Here is a 17,374-nt window from a genome sequence, read left to right as displayed (position 1 = left end):
CCAGGGGTCAATACGGTTCTGCCGTATTGACGCCAGCAGCGCAGTTACACGGGGACAAGAAACTTGGCGCACAGAGGGAGATGGCGGGGGAGGGGGGGGGGGGGGTGCACTGCGGCAACCAGGGGATTAGGGCAGCGCCACGTTCGATTCGCGGCGGCTGGAAAGGAATCCCAGGCATGATGAAAGAAGGGGCCGCGGGTGAAAGAGAGAGAAAGAACGTGCGCTGCGGGGAAGCCATCGTGCGCAGGGTACAGCCGCCAACTGGAAGTCGTCGTTCGTCGGTGACGCCGTTGGGAAAGAAGGGGGCTGCTCAGCGGGAGGGGGGACAAAGGGCAGACGGGTGAGGAGGAAAAGAGGGGGGCGGGCGACGGGTCAAGCGGAAGCGGAAATGGCCGGTCGCGTGGCGGAAACGGCTTCCGCCGAGACGAGGACGGCAGGCTCTAGCCCTGGTCTGCCCTGCTGCTCCTCGCTCGGCATCGTGGTTCGGAGGCTAGGTGGAGGAGGGAAATGGGAATGCAGTCTCGCTCCGGTCTCCGCCCCTCCTCCCAACAACGTGAGCTTGCAATCGTCGTGCAGGCGCGCAGAACGGGTCTCGAGACTCGATCGCGCTATCGGCCCAGCCGATCGTTTAGAAAACTCGCGCTCTCCTCTGCACCCCCCAATTCCTCCTCGCCATTACTCATTTCTTCTTTTTGCCCCGAATGGGAGGGGAGAAAGTTTATATGCCCTGTCCTTATCGCGAGGAAATATTGCGCTCTTGCTCTTTCTCTCTCTATGCGTTCGGTTACCTCTCGTTAATGCGGCGCTCGTTAGCGTTGATTCGTTAGTCTGGCGGCGGTAGATGGAGGAAACGACAAGATTACGCAGATCGAAAGGAAGAGGGACAGAATCGATGAAGCCGAGCCAAACCGAAGTGACGCATTTGGCTTATCAAATGGGGAAGAGAGAGCAAGAGAGCGCTTGCTAGTGAAAGCGACTGTTACAGCAAGAAGCGGAAATACAGGCAGCGTTAATTAATGGCCGCAAATAAATCGAGTGAGACATTGTACTGTGGACTGAAAAGAAAGCAGTGCCAGTGCGGTCAAGAGTAGTACATCGAAGGTACGTTTATTATTTCTTTATTCAATAACTGCCGGTGAGGCACGAAGTTCCGTTCATCGCATATATTAGGGAGCGGATGAAAATGAATTCGCACACATGTGCAAATACAACCCATGACATTTCTCTCTTATTTCTCGCTTTTTTAGTTTTTCTGTCAGCCCTACGAGTTCCATTTTATCCGCCCTTTCCAGCAAACCCGTGAAACATGTTTGCGCACTGTTAATCAGCGCATCATCATGATCAGCTGTGACACAACCGATACTCGGCCATCCCTTCATTCAAGTTCCAGCTTACACACAACTCTGCCCTTATCCTTCATGCGCTGTACCAGCACCGTAGCGGCATGTGACAAGGAAAGCGAAGCACACAGAGGAACTCAACTAAACAGAGTCATCAAAACAGAAAAAGTGGGATAAGGCGGAACAAATTAGAAGAAGAAGCCGCGAAAGTTCCCTCACGCCCTCGTCGAACGCCACCTCTCCCCGGGGCAGTACACCTCAGCACCGAGAGCGTGTGCAGTGTGCCAAGAACACAAGAACAAAGGGAACAAGAACCGACCCCGGCGACCAGAGCGTCGATGAAGCCGGGCGTCAAACAACGCGGCAAAACCCAGACGGGGGAAGGAGAGCGAAAGGGAACAGAACATCGCCAATAAGCCCACACTCGCTCCACGTAATTGCGAGAGGGCAGCAGAACGGCAGAAGTAGAACGGGGAACAAAAAAAAAAAAAACAAGAGACAGAGAAGACCGAAGGTTTACGAAGCTCGCAGAAGGATGTAAGGGAGGCTAGCGGACGACACGCAAAGAGAGGGAGGGAGTTAAGGTATGAAAAGCGCGACAGAAAGAAGGAAAGGCAGCGGACAGCCAACACACAAAGGCGACCGAGCAGGCAGGAGAAGCAGGAGCGGAGGTGGTGCCAAGAAGCAAGTCTTGGCGGAGGACGACTCGCAGTCTCGGTCAAGACGGGGCTGGACCCGAGATGAGGTCCAGGACAAAACAGCAAAAGCAAACAACGCCATGCACCAAGAGATGGAGAGAGAGGGAGCAACTCCCTGCTGCAAAGTAAGCAGAATACACCAACGGTCCTTCTTTCCCTTTCCCGGTGTCTCAGAAAGAACGTCGCCAAGAATCGGCGCACAAAGTGGCAAAACGAGGGGCTTCTCTGAGAAGGAACGAGAAGCTACATAAAAGGAATAACAAAGTGCAGTGGGCACTTCCCTGGGAAAAGCAAAACAAGCGAGAAAAACAAGGCGGCTCTAATCGGAAACAAAGGACGAAAGAGATAGCAGCCAAGCACCGGCACGGTATGGAAGCAAGCAAACTGCATAACGAGCATTTTGCTCGTAATTGGGCGAGACTAAAAGCAGCTAACAAGGTCCCTCGCACTTGTGGCTGCCTTTGTGGTGCTTCTTTTATCTTTTTCTTTGTCCATCTTTCGGCGAAAGCACGTAGCCGCACGGTTGCAACAGCTGTCGCGCATTGGGACGCAGTTTACTTTGCTCTCTTTACATTTTATTTCTATTTCGCAAGACGGCGTACGAAGTTGTCACTTATTCCCCTCACTATTTCATCCTGAGTTAGATATGCCATATACAAAACAGCTCCATTACGACCAGCCGGTGTGTATCTTGGCGATGGGACAGACAAAAATGAAGAAGTCACATTACGACCCACTTGACAACTTGATCACTCTTAAACACCTTAACCACACTTCCTCCTCCTCCACATCTCTACCGGCAACAAATTTCTGTTGCGTGTTCCCAGCGCGGCGAAAGCTGCAGTAAGAAAGCCGCCATAAGCGAAAACCGGATAAGCCGCAAAAGCGTTTCCTGCGCACGATGCCACGGCCAGTCTCTGGGAACGAGAGAACCCAGGAGAGGCTGAGAAACGGAAACGCAAGAACTGCGGAAAAGTAAAGTCGTACCGAAGGAGGGAGAGGGGGAGAGAGAAGGGACACAAAAAGAGCCAATCACGACACGAACAAAGAGGGCGACGCCACAAAGGCAAGTCAGGAACAGCCCGACGTTGTTCTACCTAAAACACTAAAGCAGCACAGTCCGAAATATATAAAGGCCAGGGCGGTATTAAACGGCTCCTTTGAGGACTCGGAGACCAAGAGAGCCACGCGCGGGACAGTACAAACAAAAGACGGTCGCAGGAGGAGGGGGCGTCTCCAAACGGTTTGCGAGACCGCAATCGGCGAAACGATGATGGTCGCGTCGAAACGAGACACCGCGGGTCGAGATGGCAGTGCGCGTCTTTCTTCTACCTGAGCCGCGGCCGCAAGGAGATAGCGGAGGCCGACGCGCCGAGTAATGACGCTGAAAGGGCGTTTCCATGCCGGACGACGCCGCCTCGCTATCGCGTGTGGTACGCGGCATACGTTTCTACCCTCTTCTGCCTTCGAGGTTAAGCAAATAGTCACGTCTGCTTTCCTTCAAGTCTACGCGCAGCCAGGATGCAAAAGAAGAGGACTTCGAACTCGCTGACGCCTTGCTGCGCCCTGCCATGCCAGCAAAAAAAGTGTAAATATTTGGAATACCGTCATAAGCTCATTAGCTGGCGTTCAATAGCTGACGTTTTTGCGAGTTGCGTTGACGTGTTACAACACATAGAGCGCGGTAGCGATACGCACAAAATAAGGATGCAAGCACACAAATTGCTGACTCTCTGCGTCTGTGGTTTTAGTTTGTGCCTGTCACTACAAAGCTTTGTCCCTAGAGCGATGTCCCACAGCGATGTACCTACAGCGATGTCCCTACAGCGATGTACCTACAGCGATGTCCCTACAGCGATGTCCCTACAGCGATGTCCCTACAGCGATGTCCCTACAGTGATGTCCCTAAAACGGTGTCCCTTCAGAGATATCCCTGTAGCAATGTATCTATAGCGCTCTACACATAGAACGTTTCGTTTTATTCTATATCGAGTAAACTACACCTAACACCAAGACTGTCGAATAGCCAGCAGCCACAGTGCACGCAAATGCGCGGTGCGCCGATTCGAAAGCCCCGGAAACAGATACCCCTGAAGCAGATATCACGAATTCAGCTCACTACACTCCCCAAAACAAGACGACCAAATGACAAAGCTCGGTCAGAAGTCAGCGTGAAAATACCCGAAGGTTTCCACAGTGCTGCAACGGAGGCTTCTTCTGAACGGAAGCGCAGAATCCGGGAATGGGAAAGGGAGAGACGATGCACGGAACGTGGACGACGCGGGTATGGAGGGAGGCGAAGATCGAAAACTACCTAGCCATGACCGGAAGCCGTGCTGTATGCTAATCTCCGACGAGCCCGCCGTGGCCAACCCCAAACGAGCGTCCGGATACGCCGTCACCCGAGATATAAATCGCCAGCCGTCCCCGGCAGCAGAATCCGGGCTTCCCAAGGAAGTCGGGATCAAACGCTCCCCGCCGGGCTAAAACCCGGACAACTAGCGCGACGCATCCTCAGGGCCCTGCCCGGCTGAGCGGCGAATTTCCCCGTCTGCTCTTTCCCTTTCCGCCCTCCTCCTCCTCCTCCTCCTCCTCCTCCTCCTCCTCCTCCCACCCTCCCAAAGGCGCAGTGGTTCTCGCTCGTGCGCAGAAAGAGAGCACGCGCCCGCGCAATAAAACCGGCATTTTTATGGCCGTCACGGGCCTGTTAATGGCCGCCGATAAGCTCGAATTACGTGATTTGTCGCTATCGCACGCGACCGACCCGCCGCCATGCAGGATTCGGTCAAATTCAAAACGGCCGCAGCCGCCGTTCCGGCATGACGCCTTCGTGCCGCTGCGCCACAGTGCACCCAGCCGATGCGGAGAAGCCCGCCTCTTGTCGCACCCCCTTCTTTTCCCTTACGTGGCCGCAATGGAGCGACGCGTGAACGGTGCGTCGCCGTTAAGGGCCCCTCATTGAGTCATCGGCCGGGGCATGGCTGGCGGTAGAGAGGTGCGGGAGCGATACGGCACCACGTAACTAGTTTTTCTCCCCACCCGACCCGTTACCACGTGCATACTCACGCGCGTGCCAGCGCCGTGACTTGCGGTGCCACCGAACACGAGTCTGTCCGGGCAAAGTAATGGCACGGTTTCCCCGTCGAAACGGGCGTGTCCGCAGCGCACAGGCGCCAAACAAGGGATAAAACAGAAGCGTAAACTACTCCGAGTCATTTCATAATCAGCCGAGTTTGTTAAAGTCAGTCATTTTCCCGGCCACGATTAAAGGAGCACGGACTCGTACGCTGACAGCAGGGATTCTTTTATCATCTGCCTTCTCCCATCATCATCATCATCATTCCCCATCATGACCCTCTTTTTTTTCTCCTCTTCCCCTTCCCCAGTGCAGAGTAGCAGGACAGATAGTCATTTTCCGGCCAACCTCTCTGCCTTTCCCGTCAATAAACAAAACTCTCTCGGGCCAGAGAAAGATACACAAAAAGCGTCATAACTCCCCTTAAAAAGTTACGCACCGTGTACAAAAATTCCTGACCGCTATACCGGCAGCTTACGGCGTCAGTACAACACCGTCAACTAACGAATGGAACTGCGCCTCGGGTTTTGTCCGCGGCAATCTTTCAACCATAAACGCAGATGCTCCGAGAGCTCGCAATGCCGACGAAAGTGCAGCACTCGTCCGAGCCTCTGACGAGTTAACAACAACAGAAGGACCAGACCCGGGGCAAGAGGCAAAGAAGCGAGGAAATAATCCAAGCCTGTCGACAGGCAAGAGAAATACCGCGACGGTTCCCGCAACTTCGAGTGCGGGCCCGGCACGCCTTGTCTTGTCTTCCGTCCCTTGCGTACACAAGACGCAAGCAGCGTGCGCGGACGGAGCAGTTCGGAGAAGAACAAAGCAAATAAGCCCCACGTGCTGCTGCTTCTCGCCGAGAAGGACCGCTTTTAGCGCGCGTCCACCGCTCTTGGGTAAACGCGCCGTAGCGCAACGAGGAACGGTTGTGAAAACACGGCTCCGAGAGGCGCCCGGTAAATAGGGACGCCGAGGCAAAATTAAGACACGGCGCCGCCGACACGAGGACCTGAATCACCGCGGGCAGGCGGCGGAAAATCGGAACGAAGAAAAGAATGGTATAGTGCGAAAGCGATCAAGCATGTGTGTGCACCGCAACTGGAGGCTCCCGACTTCTTCGTTATGTCTTAGTGAAGGGAATGGTTTAAGTTAAATACCCGAATACTGAAAAAAAATTATTAATTATTAATTGGTTTTTGCGGAAAGGAAATGGCGCAGTATCTGTCTCATATATATCGTTGGACACCTGAACCGCGCCGTAAGGGAAGGGATAAGGGAGGGAGTGAAAGAAGAAAGGAAGAATGAGGTGCCGTAGTGGAGGGCTCCGGAATAATTTCGACCACCTGGGGATCTTTAACGTGCGCTGACATCGCACAGCACACGGGCGCCTTAGCGTTTTTCCTCCATAAAAACGCAGCCGCCGCGGTCGGGTTCGAACCCGGGAACTCCGGATCAGTAGTCGAGCGCCCTAACCACTGAACCACCGCGGCAGAAAATTGGTTTTCAGGAAAGGAAATGGCGCAGTATCTGTCTCACATATCGGCGGACACCTGAACCGCGCCCTAAAGGAAGGGATAAAAGAGGGAGTGAAAGAAAGAGAGAAAGAGGTGCCGCAGTGGAGGGCTCCGGAATAATTTCGACCACCTGGGTTTCTTTACGTGCACTGACATCGCACAGCACACGGGCGCCTTTTGCGCTTCACAACTCCATCGAAACGCGGCCGCCGCGGTAGGGTTCCAACCCGGGTATTTCGGCTCAGTAGCCGCGCGCTAACCACTGAGCCACCGCGACTCCGCGTTTTGAACCGCATTTCAATGCGTCATCGTCGCAGTGCTCAGCTGTATTTATAGGATAGCGAAATGTGATCTCCTCTGTGTAAGTTCTGGTATCAAAGTTTTACCTGATTTTAGTGTCGCACATTTACAGCAGTGAAGAGTTTGAAATGACAGAACAGCGCACGATGGACGAGGAGACAAGGAAAGAAACGACGAGACACACGAGCGCCGTTTCTTATCTCGTGTCCTTGTCCATTGTGCGCTGGCTGTTCAATCCTGCAATGCAACATCAACACGCCAAAACTGCCACGCTAGTGAAGAGGAGACGTCTTCGTGAACTCTTTACAAGTTCGTGAACTGCTGACGCGTTCCGGGAAGACAGAATCACTCGGCAGTGTTTCTGGCTTTGCACTCACCGAGCACAACCACGGGAGCATGTTCACGCAGCGATAACAGAATAACAGTTAACGAAACTAAATCCGGCGCAGGCGTCTCCGTGATAATCGAAACAAAGTAAGCTGCACCGTAATTCCGGCACAGCCAGCTGAAAACGACTAATCAGACCAAAAAAAAAAAAAAAAGCTACGATAAGACAATAACCACGCTTACGAGAGCAAACACGTGGAAGCACCAGAGCGGGGCTTGTACGAGGCATGAGAGAAAGGGGGACTGCAGCGAATGCCCGGTAACCAAACATACAAGCCAGGAGCGCAGCGAGGGTCGACTACAATGGCGCGAGAAAACGAAACAACCCACGGACGGCTAACGACGACGGCAAAACACCCCTAATTTGGACGAATTAAAATTTGCATCACAGAGGCGCGCCGACGGCACCAGATGTCGGCTTCGGTTCGCTCGGCTTGCTGCCTTGATTGGAGACGGAGCCGGCGGGCCGTGCGCGCAGACAGGGGGGAGGAGGGAGACGAGGGAAGAGAAGGGAAAGGGGGTGGCAAAGGCGGTGTCACTTATTTATCCGCGCAATTTGGCTGTCCACAGCTGGAGACCGCTGTGGAGGCTGCATGCGCACCGCCACCGTGTTGGCTTTCCTAAGTCGACACGCCACACCGGCTTTCTTTGAACGGGCTATTCCACCCCGAGTCCTACACCCCCCTTTTGACTCTTGTTCGTCGGGCGACTCGAATGTGCGCGCGGCGAAACACAATGCCTGTCGCACAGTATGGCCGGGTAAATGAAACCTAACGAGAGTCGCAGACGCTCTGCGCATGCGCGCAGTGCATGACAAAAGAGCCACACAAAGCATCCGTGTGAAAGGCCGACGGATCCGCGAATGCCTTCCTTTTTTTTTTTTCTCAGCGCCCTCTCCAGAAGCGAGGCCTAACTGTCTCTGTTTCATATTCCCATAGATGGTGCCCGGTTGGGAAGCGCGGCTCGCGCTCCCAGGCTTATTTTGCTCAGCATGCGCTTTGGTATTGTAATTTCTCTGCGAACGTATTACCATTAGTGTATATATAGAGGCGGAAGTGCCCATCCAAATGCTAAACGGTGTACAGTGCACTGCACAATAGAAGACTGAAAGAAAAATAGTGGCCCCTTTTCGTTTAAGCGTCACAGTTAAGGGCCTGTCACACTAGGAAAACAGTCGGCCGACTTGGTCTGCCAAAACCATGTCGTCGTGATGTCTGGCTCTATGTCACACTGCGCCGACTAAAACAGTCGGCCGACTGTCGGCGTCGGCGCCATGTCTCCCACAAGACGGCAGTTGGCCGATGGTCCGCCAACTCCCATGTCACACTAGCGAGACAGCGTGCGAGACCTCCCGCCGACTTGACCCTTTCTCGTTCTCACTCTTTTGTCATTTCCTGCTATGCGAAATTCATGGGCCGGGACGCTTCATTTTTAACTATTTTAAATAAATCCCACCATAGTAAAACACTCTTTAACAATCGTGATTATGAACCTAGGCTGAGGGCAGCCCAGTACTGAGCGGCACTTATTTCTGGGTCAGAAAGGCATGGCTCGAAAAAAAAAAAAATCCAGTCGCTCGCGGGTAAACAGGACGGGAGATATTAAGGCTAAAATAATAAAAAGAAAAAAAATTCTCGTTGACGCGGATTCGAACTAGGAACCTCTGAAATGCGAAGCTACTGCCATACCCACGACACCATGGAGAATAGACTAACTTTCGTCCTTCAGAGGTGCTGATAAGAAGCACTCCGCAGTGTTGCACTCGCGACAGAAGTAAAGCCGGCGACCCATGTGCGAAAACTCGGCCGGCGCGATGCACCGGTCGCTGCTTGCGCATTGCAGCCCCACTGCAAGCAGGGACACACGGAGCAGCAAGCATCGTTGCGCCGCTCGACTCAAGCAGTCGAGCTCAAAGTGTACGCTTTGCCACCCGCAGCGGTCTGATTACTGCGTGTTGAAGTTCGCACCAGAAAAGACGAAATAGCCATATTATCAGAAAGACCGCCTGCTATACACGAGCAGCGACAAAGCATCCTTGCGCTAGTAGCGAGCTTTCGGCAACGGCACCGCCCGCGGTCCCGCCAGGCGACGAACTGTGCTGCTGCCCGGCGCAGCGGACGCCGCTTCGCAAGTAGCCTGCGCTATATCTCTTAATATCGCTTGGCTGTTAACAGTATAATCGCACCATGAACTAAAATTATGGTCAATTTCCGCGACACCTTCGGCTGCGGAGCTAGCGGACCGCTGCGGGCGACAGGCGAGCCGGACCACAACGGCGGGCCAGCGGCAGCTTGCTGGGCGATTCTGGCGAGAAATTTTGCTCTTATCAAAGCTGTTGCTTTTACCAGCAACTCGGTGTTGATCAACGATCCTCAGAAATGATACATTTGTCACATTTTTCAGTCTCAGCGTTTATTTTTTACGTCAAAAACAACCTTAAGCTGATTTTTATAACGGCGGCGGACGGGATCCATGCTGGCCTGCCGGCGAGCAGGCTCGGTTTCACGTTCGCACAAGAAAAAAAAACGAAACAGCCATGCTATCAGAAAGGCCGCATGCTATATTCGAGCAACGACACCATGCCTGCGCAACAGCCGCGCTTTCGGCAACGACGACGCCTGCGGGAGCGCCAGGGCGACGAACTGCGCTCCTTCCCGGCTGCCGTACTCGTCGCTAAGCCTAGCTGGTTTCGCATCGATGCCGCAGCTCAGGGAGCTTTGTAACTAGCCAGCGCAGTAATAAAGGAACTCCTCTAGTCACATCAACCTGTCCGATAATAAAATAAAGTTATGCTCGATTTCCGCGACGGCTTCAGCAGCGGATCTAGCAGACGTCAGGCGAGCCGCACGAAGCAGCAGCAGCAGCAGCAGCAGCAGGCGGCTATAGGATGAAATTTGCTTGTATCGTAGTTATCACTTCAACCAGCACCTTGGCATTGGCCAACGATCCTCAGTAATGATACCTTTTTGGACATTCATCTATCCCAGAGCTTGTTATGAACATAAACAAACAGTACTATAGCGAAATCGTGTTCGTGTCTCGTGAATGTTTTTGCTCAGCGACCGATCTCGCGACGACACGGTCGGCAGACCGGTTTTGTCGGCGTCGCGGGCGTCAAAGCATGTCACACTACGAAGACATCTGGTCGTCGGACGAGTTGGTGTCGTTGTCGGCCTAGTGTGACAGCTTGGTCTGCCACAGACAAGGTCGGCCGACAGGGTTGGCCGATCTTTGGTGTCTTTGTCGGGTCGGCGTCGGCGGCGTGTCGGGCTAGTGTGACAGGGCCCTTATGGCTAAACGACGACATGTTGGCCCGCCTGTTAAACAGAAAGCACGCGCGGGTCGTTTCGGGTCACCAAACAAGTTACCGAAGTCAACTACGACCCCCCGATACTGCAGCGCGCACTGAAGGCCAGGTTTAACGTCTATACGGAATACTCATGTAACTGAATTCGCAGTTCGTTTGAGGAGTAGGCTTTCGTTTATTTCAGTGCGTAAATGAACGACCAAGCGTTGTTCCCAGAATGATCCCGTTCGCAAGGAGATAGCGCCTGAACAATAAGTATTTTCCTGCGACTTCATGATGTACGCAGAAACCCACACAGCGGGAAGAGCACATGCCATGCTATAGCCTGATACAACTCAAGAACGAAGCTGCTTTTCCCCTTCAGAGGACCCCCTTCCAGCCAGTGGCGTCGGCCAATTCTCATGTGCCTGCTAGCGTCACAGTGCAGGGAGCGGCGTGACAATGCATGGAGGGGGACTATCCCCTTCCAAACGCCACTCCCTGCACAGTCACGTTAGCAGGCTCATGAGAATCGGCCGACGCCACTGGCTGGAAGGGGGTCCTCTGAAGGGGAAAAGCAGCTTCGTTCTTGAGTTGTATCAGACTATAGCCACTGCTTAACTCATAGCTAGGCAAATACCTCACAATAATAACGCAAAGAGTACAAAAAGTGATTAAGGCAGTCACGAGCTTACCCCTGGGGTCCTTGCTTGTGGTCCGTAGGGATACCGCGTCCAGTTCAGGATGCTCTCTGTCGTTGTGTCAAGAAGAACGACTGCGAAAACAAGGAGAAGAAAAATAAAGGCCGTGTTAGAAGGCATAGGCTAAATACGCAGCGCAACAAACAACTCTGTCGCTGTCCATGGCCACAATGAGGGCTGCCATGTAAACCACCTACAGTGGGTTGCTTTGCCAGTCTCATACAGAAGTCAAAACGGCCAATTAGGAAAATAAAATCAAGCTTTTGTCGCGACTCGAAAGCACAAAAAAAATACGCCCATCACCAATGTTGGCGAAAAAAGTTAAGACGCCACGATAGCAATTCCCTGCGTTAAGCAGGGAAAGGTGCTATACTCGCACGCAGGCAAAAAGCAAAAAGCAGAAAAAAATTCCATTTAAATATTTGCCACGAAACAAACCCTGTTTCCCAAGGAACGCCCCAATAATACGTCAGAATCACTCGGTAAGGCCTTCAGCGGCGCCTCGTAATAGTCGTGTAAGATACTCTGTCCGTAATGCACGCGGCAAATCAGTCACACTCGTCTTGCCCGTAAACGCACACGTTGAGAAGTGAAGGGGAAAAAAAAGCCAAGGAGGAAACGTATATATCTTCTCGCCTCTGTCTTCCGACGCCAACACTCAGAAACACGAAAGCAAAACAAAACGAGCTTCCCTCCTGCTTCGTGGGCAAACACGGCTGGAGTTAATCTTGCAAATCTGGGCGCGAGCCACGAAGAAGGAGAAAGCGATCCCCGAAATTAGAAACGGATGGGGTCAACGCAACGCGGCGTCCCGGAAAGCGGACACGCCCGGCTCACTCGGTCGCCGCGCCTTCCCAGAAGCCAAGCCCACTGCAAATATATAGACAGGGCGCGCAAGTATAAGCCGCGCTATGAACGCGCCCTGCCCGGAGCACCTTACCCACGCATGCACACACTCCGTGGGTGGCTCGAAGAGGGGGGGGGGGGGGGGGGGGAGTCGCGGTCTGGACTCGCGCAGCAGGCGCTGTCACCGCTGGTCGCCAGCCCAGTTTATCAAGAAACTCCATAGGCGTGATCAGTTCGCGCGTAATGAAAAAAAGATAAGCGGGAGAAGCAAGGCAGTCTGGAGGAGTTCGTCATCTGCATATTTTCCTCGTTCGAAAAAGTGCGCCCCCCCCCCCCCCTACACCGTCGCAGCCTTCACCCCCCCCCCACCCCCCCTGCTGCGCTCTATACACCCTTCACAACATAACGCCACTGTAACGCGTCGCATGATTCTTCGCGGCGCGCGACCACCGGAGTTAATCGTAATCGCGTCCCAAGAAAAAAGGGGGGAAAGCCGAGACGAAAAACAGAGGAGAGACGACGGCGAGCGAGGGGGGGGGGGGGGGGGGGGGGGGGACATACAGATATGCCTCGCTTTCGTCTCGCGTATAAAGGCCCGTTCCGACACGCATGCCGGGTTGAAACCCAAATGAATGGACCTTCATTCCCAACCGCCAAGTCGGGGGGCGATGCATGTGCGAGCGCCCTCGCCGTGCAGTTCTCGCGCGATCACGGCTGCGTTTAATTGGGCCGCCGCTAGGAGCATTGTAAGCATGCTCTCTGCTCTCGCAGCGATTACGACGACTGCTTCGGAGGCAGTCGTATAATCACGGCGCCCAGGCAGCCCCGTTCCCATGGCAACCGTAAAACGAGTTTTATCTGCAGCTGCCGCGCGCTTAATGGAATCCCTGCGCGAAGTCATTCGTCCAGCCCCGTCCTCTACCGACAGAGACGCGAAAAGTTGCGCCGGTGGTCGCGACCGAAACTTTGCTGCGTCGAAAAGAAATGTCATTCGCTCCAGGTGTCTTCGATTGGTCCCACAAAATGTGTGTGAAATAAACGCGCATTCTACGGTTTTGTGGCAGCCACTAAGGATGATAAAAAGCGCCGTCCCTACCACCAGTCATGTCGCTTTATGCGCTCAAGCACATCGCCTCCTTTACGTGCCTTCAATACTAGTATTCCTGCACTCCCAGTTGCGACCATTCCTGCTATCTGCGCACTTTTGTTGCAAGACAACCGCATGAACGCTCTATGCCAAATACGTCAGAATTAGTTAAGGGCGACTTTAATGCTGAGCTACATTTCCTTTATTAATGGGTGAGCATTAGAGTGGACATGTCGCGGTAAACAGAGTGAAGCCCTAGGAGTGAATTCCTGCACACCAGACAGTGACAAAACTGTCCACCGCGGCAGGTGGCGCTTAAATTAATGATTGGTCGCGAGAAGTTGCCCGTGAAGAGCAACCTGGTTCGCACAAGCCCCACCAGTGGCAGCACCTGTCATCGCAGGGCAATGGCGCATCGCTTAATTAACCGCTGCACCACTGTGCCACGAGTGGTATGACGACTCCCGGGGATCTATGAATGTGAAGTACAAAACGACCGATGTCGTGGCGTTGAGAGAAGACGATTAGAACGTAGACACCAATACCGAAAAGTCCAAGAAATTACAAAGAAATCGGTGCGTGTTCAATGAGCCTTAGTTCGTAATGGCGACGCTCACGCATTTCCGTCGTGTCGCCAAAGCGAGCACCATTGAGTATTTTTTATATGTGTGTTGATTGTATGTTGTATCGAGTCTTCCCGTTTTCCCATTTTTATTTATATATGCAAGGTCTATGGCAGGATTGGGTGGACAAATCGAACAGAAGGCGAACAGGATATTAAAATAAACGCACCCCAAGATAACAACTGGCTCTTGAAAACTAAAGTCGCGCAAAGAAAGCTTTCCACTTTCGAGTTCTTGCACCTAAAGGGTACGGACCTCTTTCTTTGCACAAGGTCGTTAGTGGATTACACTGCCTCTTCCCTTCTTTGGCCTTGTACCACATGCAGCGTTATTCGTAACTTTAATGCACACGAAAGTTCTCTAGCGCGACTGCAGCCAGTGAACAAAAACAGGTGGGAAACGCACCCACTTCATTGCACACTGTGGCTATTTCATGCAATCTTCCTTCCTTACGGTGGATATGTGCGAGCGTATGTAAGCATACTGAAGGAAGACCGCACGTGACAATAGGAGCTTTCAAATAGGCTGGCGCTATAGGTTAGGGGCATAGCGGAATAGCGGGCGGCCAGTGCGCAGGCGCCGGACAGTAACCGGGGGAAGGAACGTTATTGTCCTGTGCAGGGCACTGGAGCCTAGCCATTCCCCTATGCTCCTAACCCATAGCGTTACCCTATCGTAAGTCTCTAATGTACACGGATGAGAGTGCATGAACAGGCACAAAACACCTCCCTTTTGTTTCATGGATTTATGGGGGTTTAACGACCCAAAGGCACTCAGGCTACGAGAGATGCCGTAGACGAGGGCTTCGGTTTCGACCGCCTGGGGTCTTTTACGTGCACTGACATCGCACAGTACAAAGGCCTCTAGAATTTCGCCTTCGTCCAAATCCGACCGCCGCGGCCGGGATCGAACCCGCGTCTTTCGGGTCAGCAGCCGAGCACCATAACCACTGAGTCACCGCGGCGGCTTTCCAAACTGTTTCAGTTGAGTAAATAATCAGAATTTAAAGTTTACGCACGCATTAAAAAAAAAGAAACGATTTACACAATGGGCACGGCAAGCAGTCTAGATCGCCGACTGCTCCCGGCGACAAACCGCGCACATTTGTCTCCCCGCTTCAACGTTTCCGGGTGCACAAAATGACCGTTCTCGCTTTCCGGTCGCTCAGTGGCAGCTAAAGCGCCGCGAGACGCGGGCTCCGTTCCAGCTCCCGTTGCCGATGCCGGCACGTGAGGAGCTTCTCAAGTAGAGCGCCTCAGTCATCCGCTATGTGTAACTCTCTTTTCCTTTCATTTTTGCAAAAGGGGGCGGTGTGGGGGAAGAAAGGAACCGAACATGAAAGGAAACGTCCCAATTTATAATGAAACAAGATGTACGACAAAGCGCGCGGTACGCCTTAATAACAGATTCTCGGATCAGAAAACGCTGCGCAGTTTTCTCAAAAAGAAAACTCCCGGGCACGGGACGCAGCGAAGACGGCTCTCAATATCTTGCGGCACGCTCCGAGAAGCAGAAATTAGACGTTGGCGCCATAGGCGATGAGAAAACGAAATATAACGAATAAAAAAGAATACAAAGCGCTCGAACGATATACGGGGCACGTGTGTGAAGTAAAGGATACTAAGAGCTACAAAAGACAGCCTCTGCCTTACGGTCGCTCTATACATATTATATAACGGTATCGAAAAGTGCCCGAAATGACGGTCGTAAATTATGAACGGGGCGAACCTCTATTAATGCGTGAGCACGACTCGTCGGGAACGGAAGCACGGCGGTCCCAGAGGCGCGAGCAGTTAGAGCAACCCCCCCCCCCCCCCCCCCCCCTTCCCCTGCCACCTTACCTCCCGTCCACCCCCGCCTCCCCCTGCAACTCCAACTTCACCGCATCGCACCCGGGCGCGGAAGGAAGCGCACGACGCGGGAGACACTTGCCGGCGCCCGGCGCCTTACGTGCCCAGAATTCGCTGCGCGCAGCAGCTGGGACTGAAGGCACGGGTTTCGTACATTGTGTGCGGAGTCCTACTAGAAGGTGGCAAAACCCGTGCTTTCAGAATTTAACTTGACTTTTGTGTGCATTACTTTCTTACCGTTTTGAACCCAACCAAAAATTTTTTTTTAACTTTTGGGACCAACTCGAGTGTTAACGTATTTAGAAGCGTTCATCGGCCGGGTGTTACATTTTTAGAAAACGGCTGAAGTCTTGTTCGAAAGGAAACGTTGCACTGTTCTTGCTTCTTTATCACAAGACGTTCAGCTCGCTGCGTTCTAAATGCCAAGCACAGTACCCAAGCACAGTCGTACCGACATTACGATTGCCTTTCACACCGCAGCTGCATTTTTTTTGCACATCACAAGTGTACAGCTATTTACATGATGCGCAAACTTGCGTCAGTCCCATGTTAGGAAACGGAAAGAGCGTCGATGCTTCCCACTTTTTCTAGCAGTTGCCATCAACTGTAACATAACAGAATTGTGTGACCGACAGCGCCCATAGATGCTGACAAGTTGAAAAGCCCGACAACCAGATGCGTCGTACAGCATATTTCCTTGCAGCTCTCAGCATAAGCTTTAATTCGTGGGATGATACCGAGACTCGTCGTCGTTCGATATGATGAGTAACCTGGCACAAATCCCTGGTAAAGAGAAGAATAAACTTAGACCGACGCCCACTGTCACATTATGAGTCTCAACCGAAAAAGCTCTGGCACACATTGGCGCCTCCCTTATCTCGGGCGCCTCCACGGGACCAACCTGATCGCGATGCAAGACGTGAGCGATCAGTGCGATGCGAAAGCCGGGGAGGTGCGATGGTGCGCGGCGGCGGTAACAAAACCGGGCGAGTATTCAGAAAAAAAAGAGATAAAGAAAGAGAAAGGGACAAAACATAAGCGAGAGAAAATAGAGAAGAGACATGAGGCGCGAGTTGCTGCTTTAATGCGTCGGGCGTCACCCTAACGCCCCCGTCCACTTTAAGTAATGCGGTTATGGAAAATACCGCCTCGTATACTATATACATGCACATATATCTATCTGCGCGATGGCACGCCTTGGCGTCTCTTCTGGTACCTACCCCATCTCCCTCCCTCCCTCCCTCCCTCAAGCCCCCACAGCCTTTCTTTTTTTTTTTTTCACTGTATCTGCCCCTTCTGGTCTGCACTTTCATTTTCTTTCGCTTTCTTTCTTTCTTTGTTTTAGGCATGCCAGCACTGATAACCGTTCGCTTTCTTCCTGCTCCCTTATGAGTGCTGCAAAGGCAATAAACTAAGTGCCACGGTGAACTGACAACAGAAGCCGGAAGTTACGTGCTATCACTGCACCATTTCCAGCTGCGCAACGCGCCTTATCGCATGCTTCGTATAAGGTTACCTGCACCTAGGTTAACCATGGACTAGGATGCATTGTAACTACTTCCATTTCACAATGGGCTTTTTGTCGGCTTTCACAGCCTTAAAGTTTTCCTTTTTAAACTCAATGCTGACGCCCCGACTAGCGTTTTATGCATGAAGGTGGCTGGCCAGA

At 52.7% G+C, this 17,374-nt stretch overlaps 1 protein-coding gene across 10 annotated transcripts in view; it reads right to left on the bottom strand.

Annotated features, from left to right (window-relative positions):
- The window catches only part of Eph (Eph receptor tyrosine kinase), a 293,268-nt gene that overhangs the window by 64,419 nt on the left and 211,475 nt on the right, over positions 1 to 17,374 (bottom strand). For all 10 annotated transcript variants that reach the window (XM_077653432.1, XM_077653434.1, XM_077653435.1 and 7 more), the window contains exon 2: positions 11,294 to 11,373. In XM_077653432.1, coding sequence (XP_077509558.1) covers positions 11,294 to 11,373 — 80 coding nt within the window. The remainder of the gene's footprint in view (positions 1 to 11,293; positions 11,374 to 17,374) is intronic.

This window comes from Amblyomma americanum, chromosome 2 (assembly GCF_052857255.1).
Source record: "Amblyomma americanum isolate KBUSLIRL-KWMA chromosome 2, ASM5285725v1, whole genome shotgun sequence".
NCBI lineage: Eukaryota > Metazoa > Arthropoda > Arachnida > Ixodida > Ixodidae > Amblyomma > Amblyomma americanum.
The sequence above is the reverse complement of the archived record's forward strand: the minus strand, read 5'-3'. Positions and strand labels throughout refer to the sequence as shown.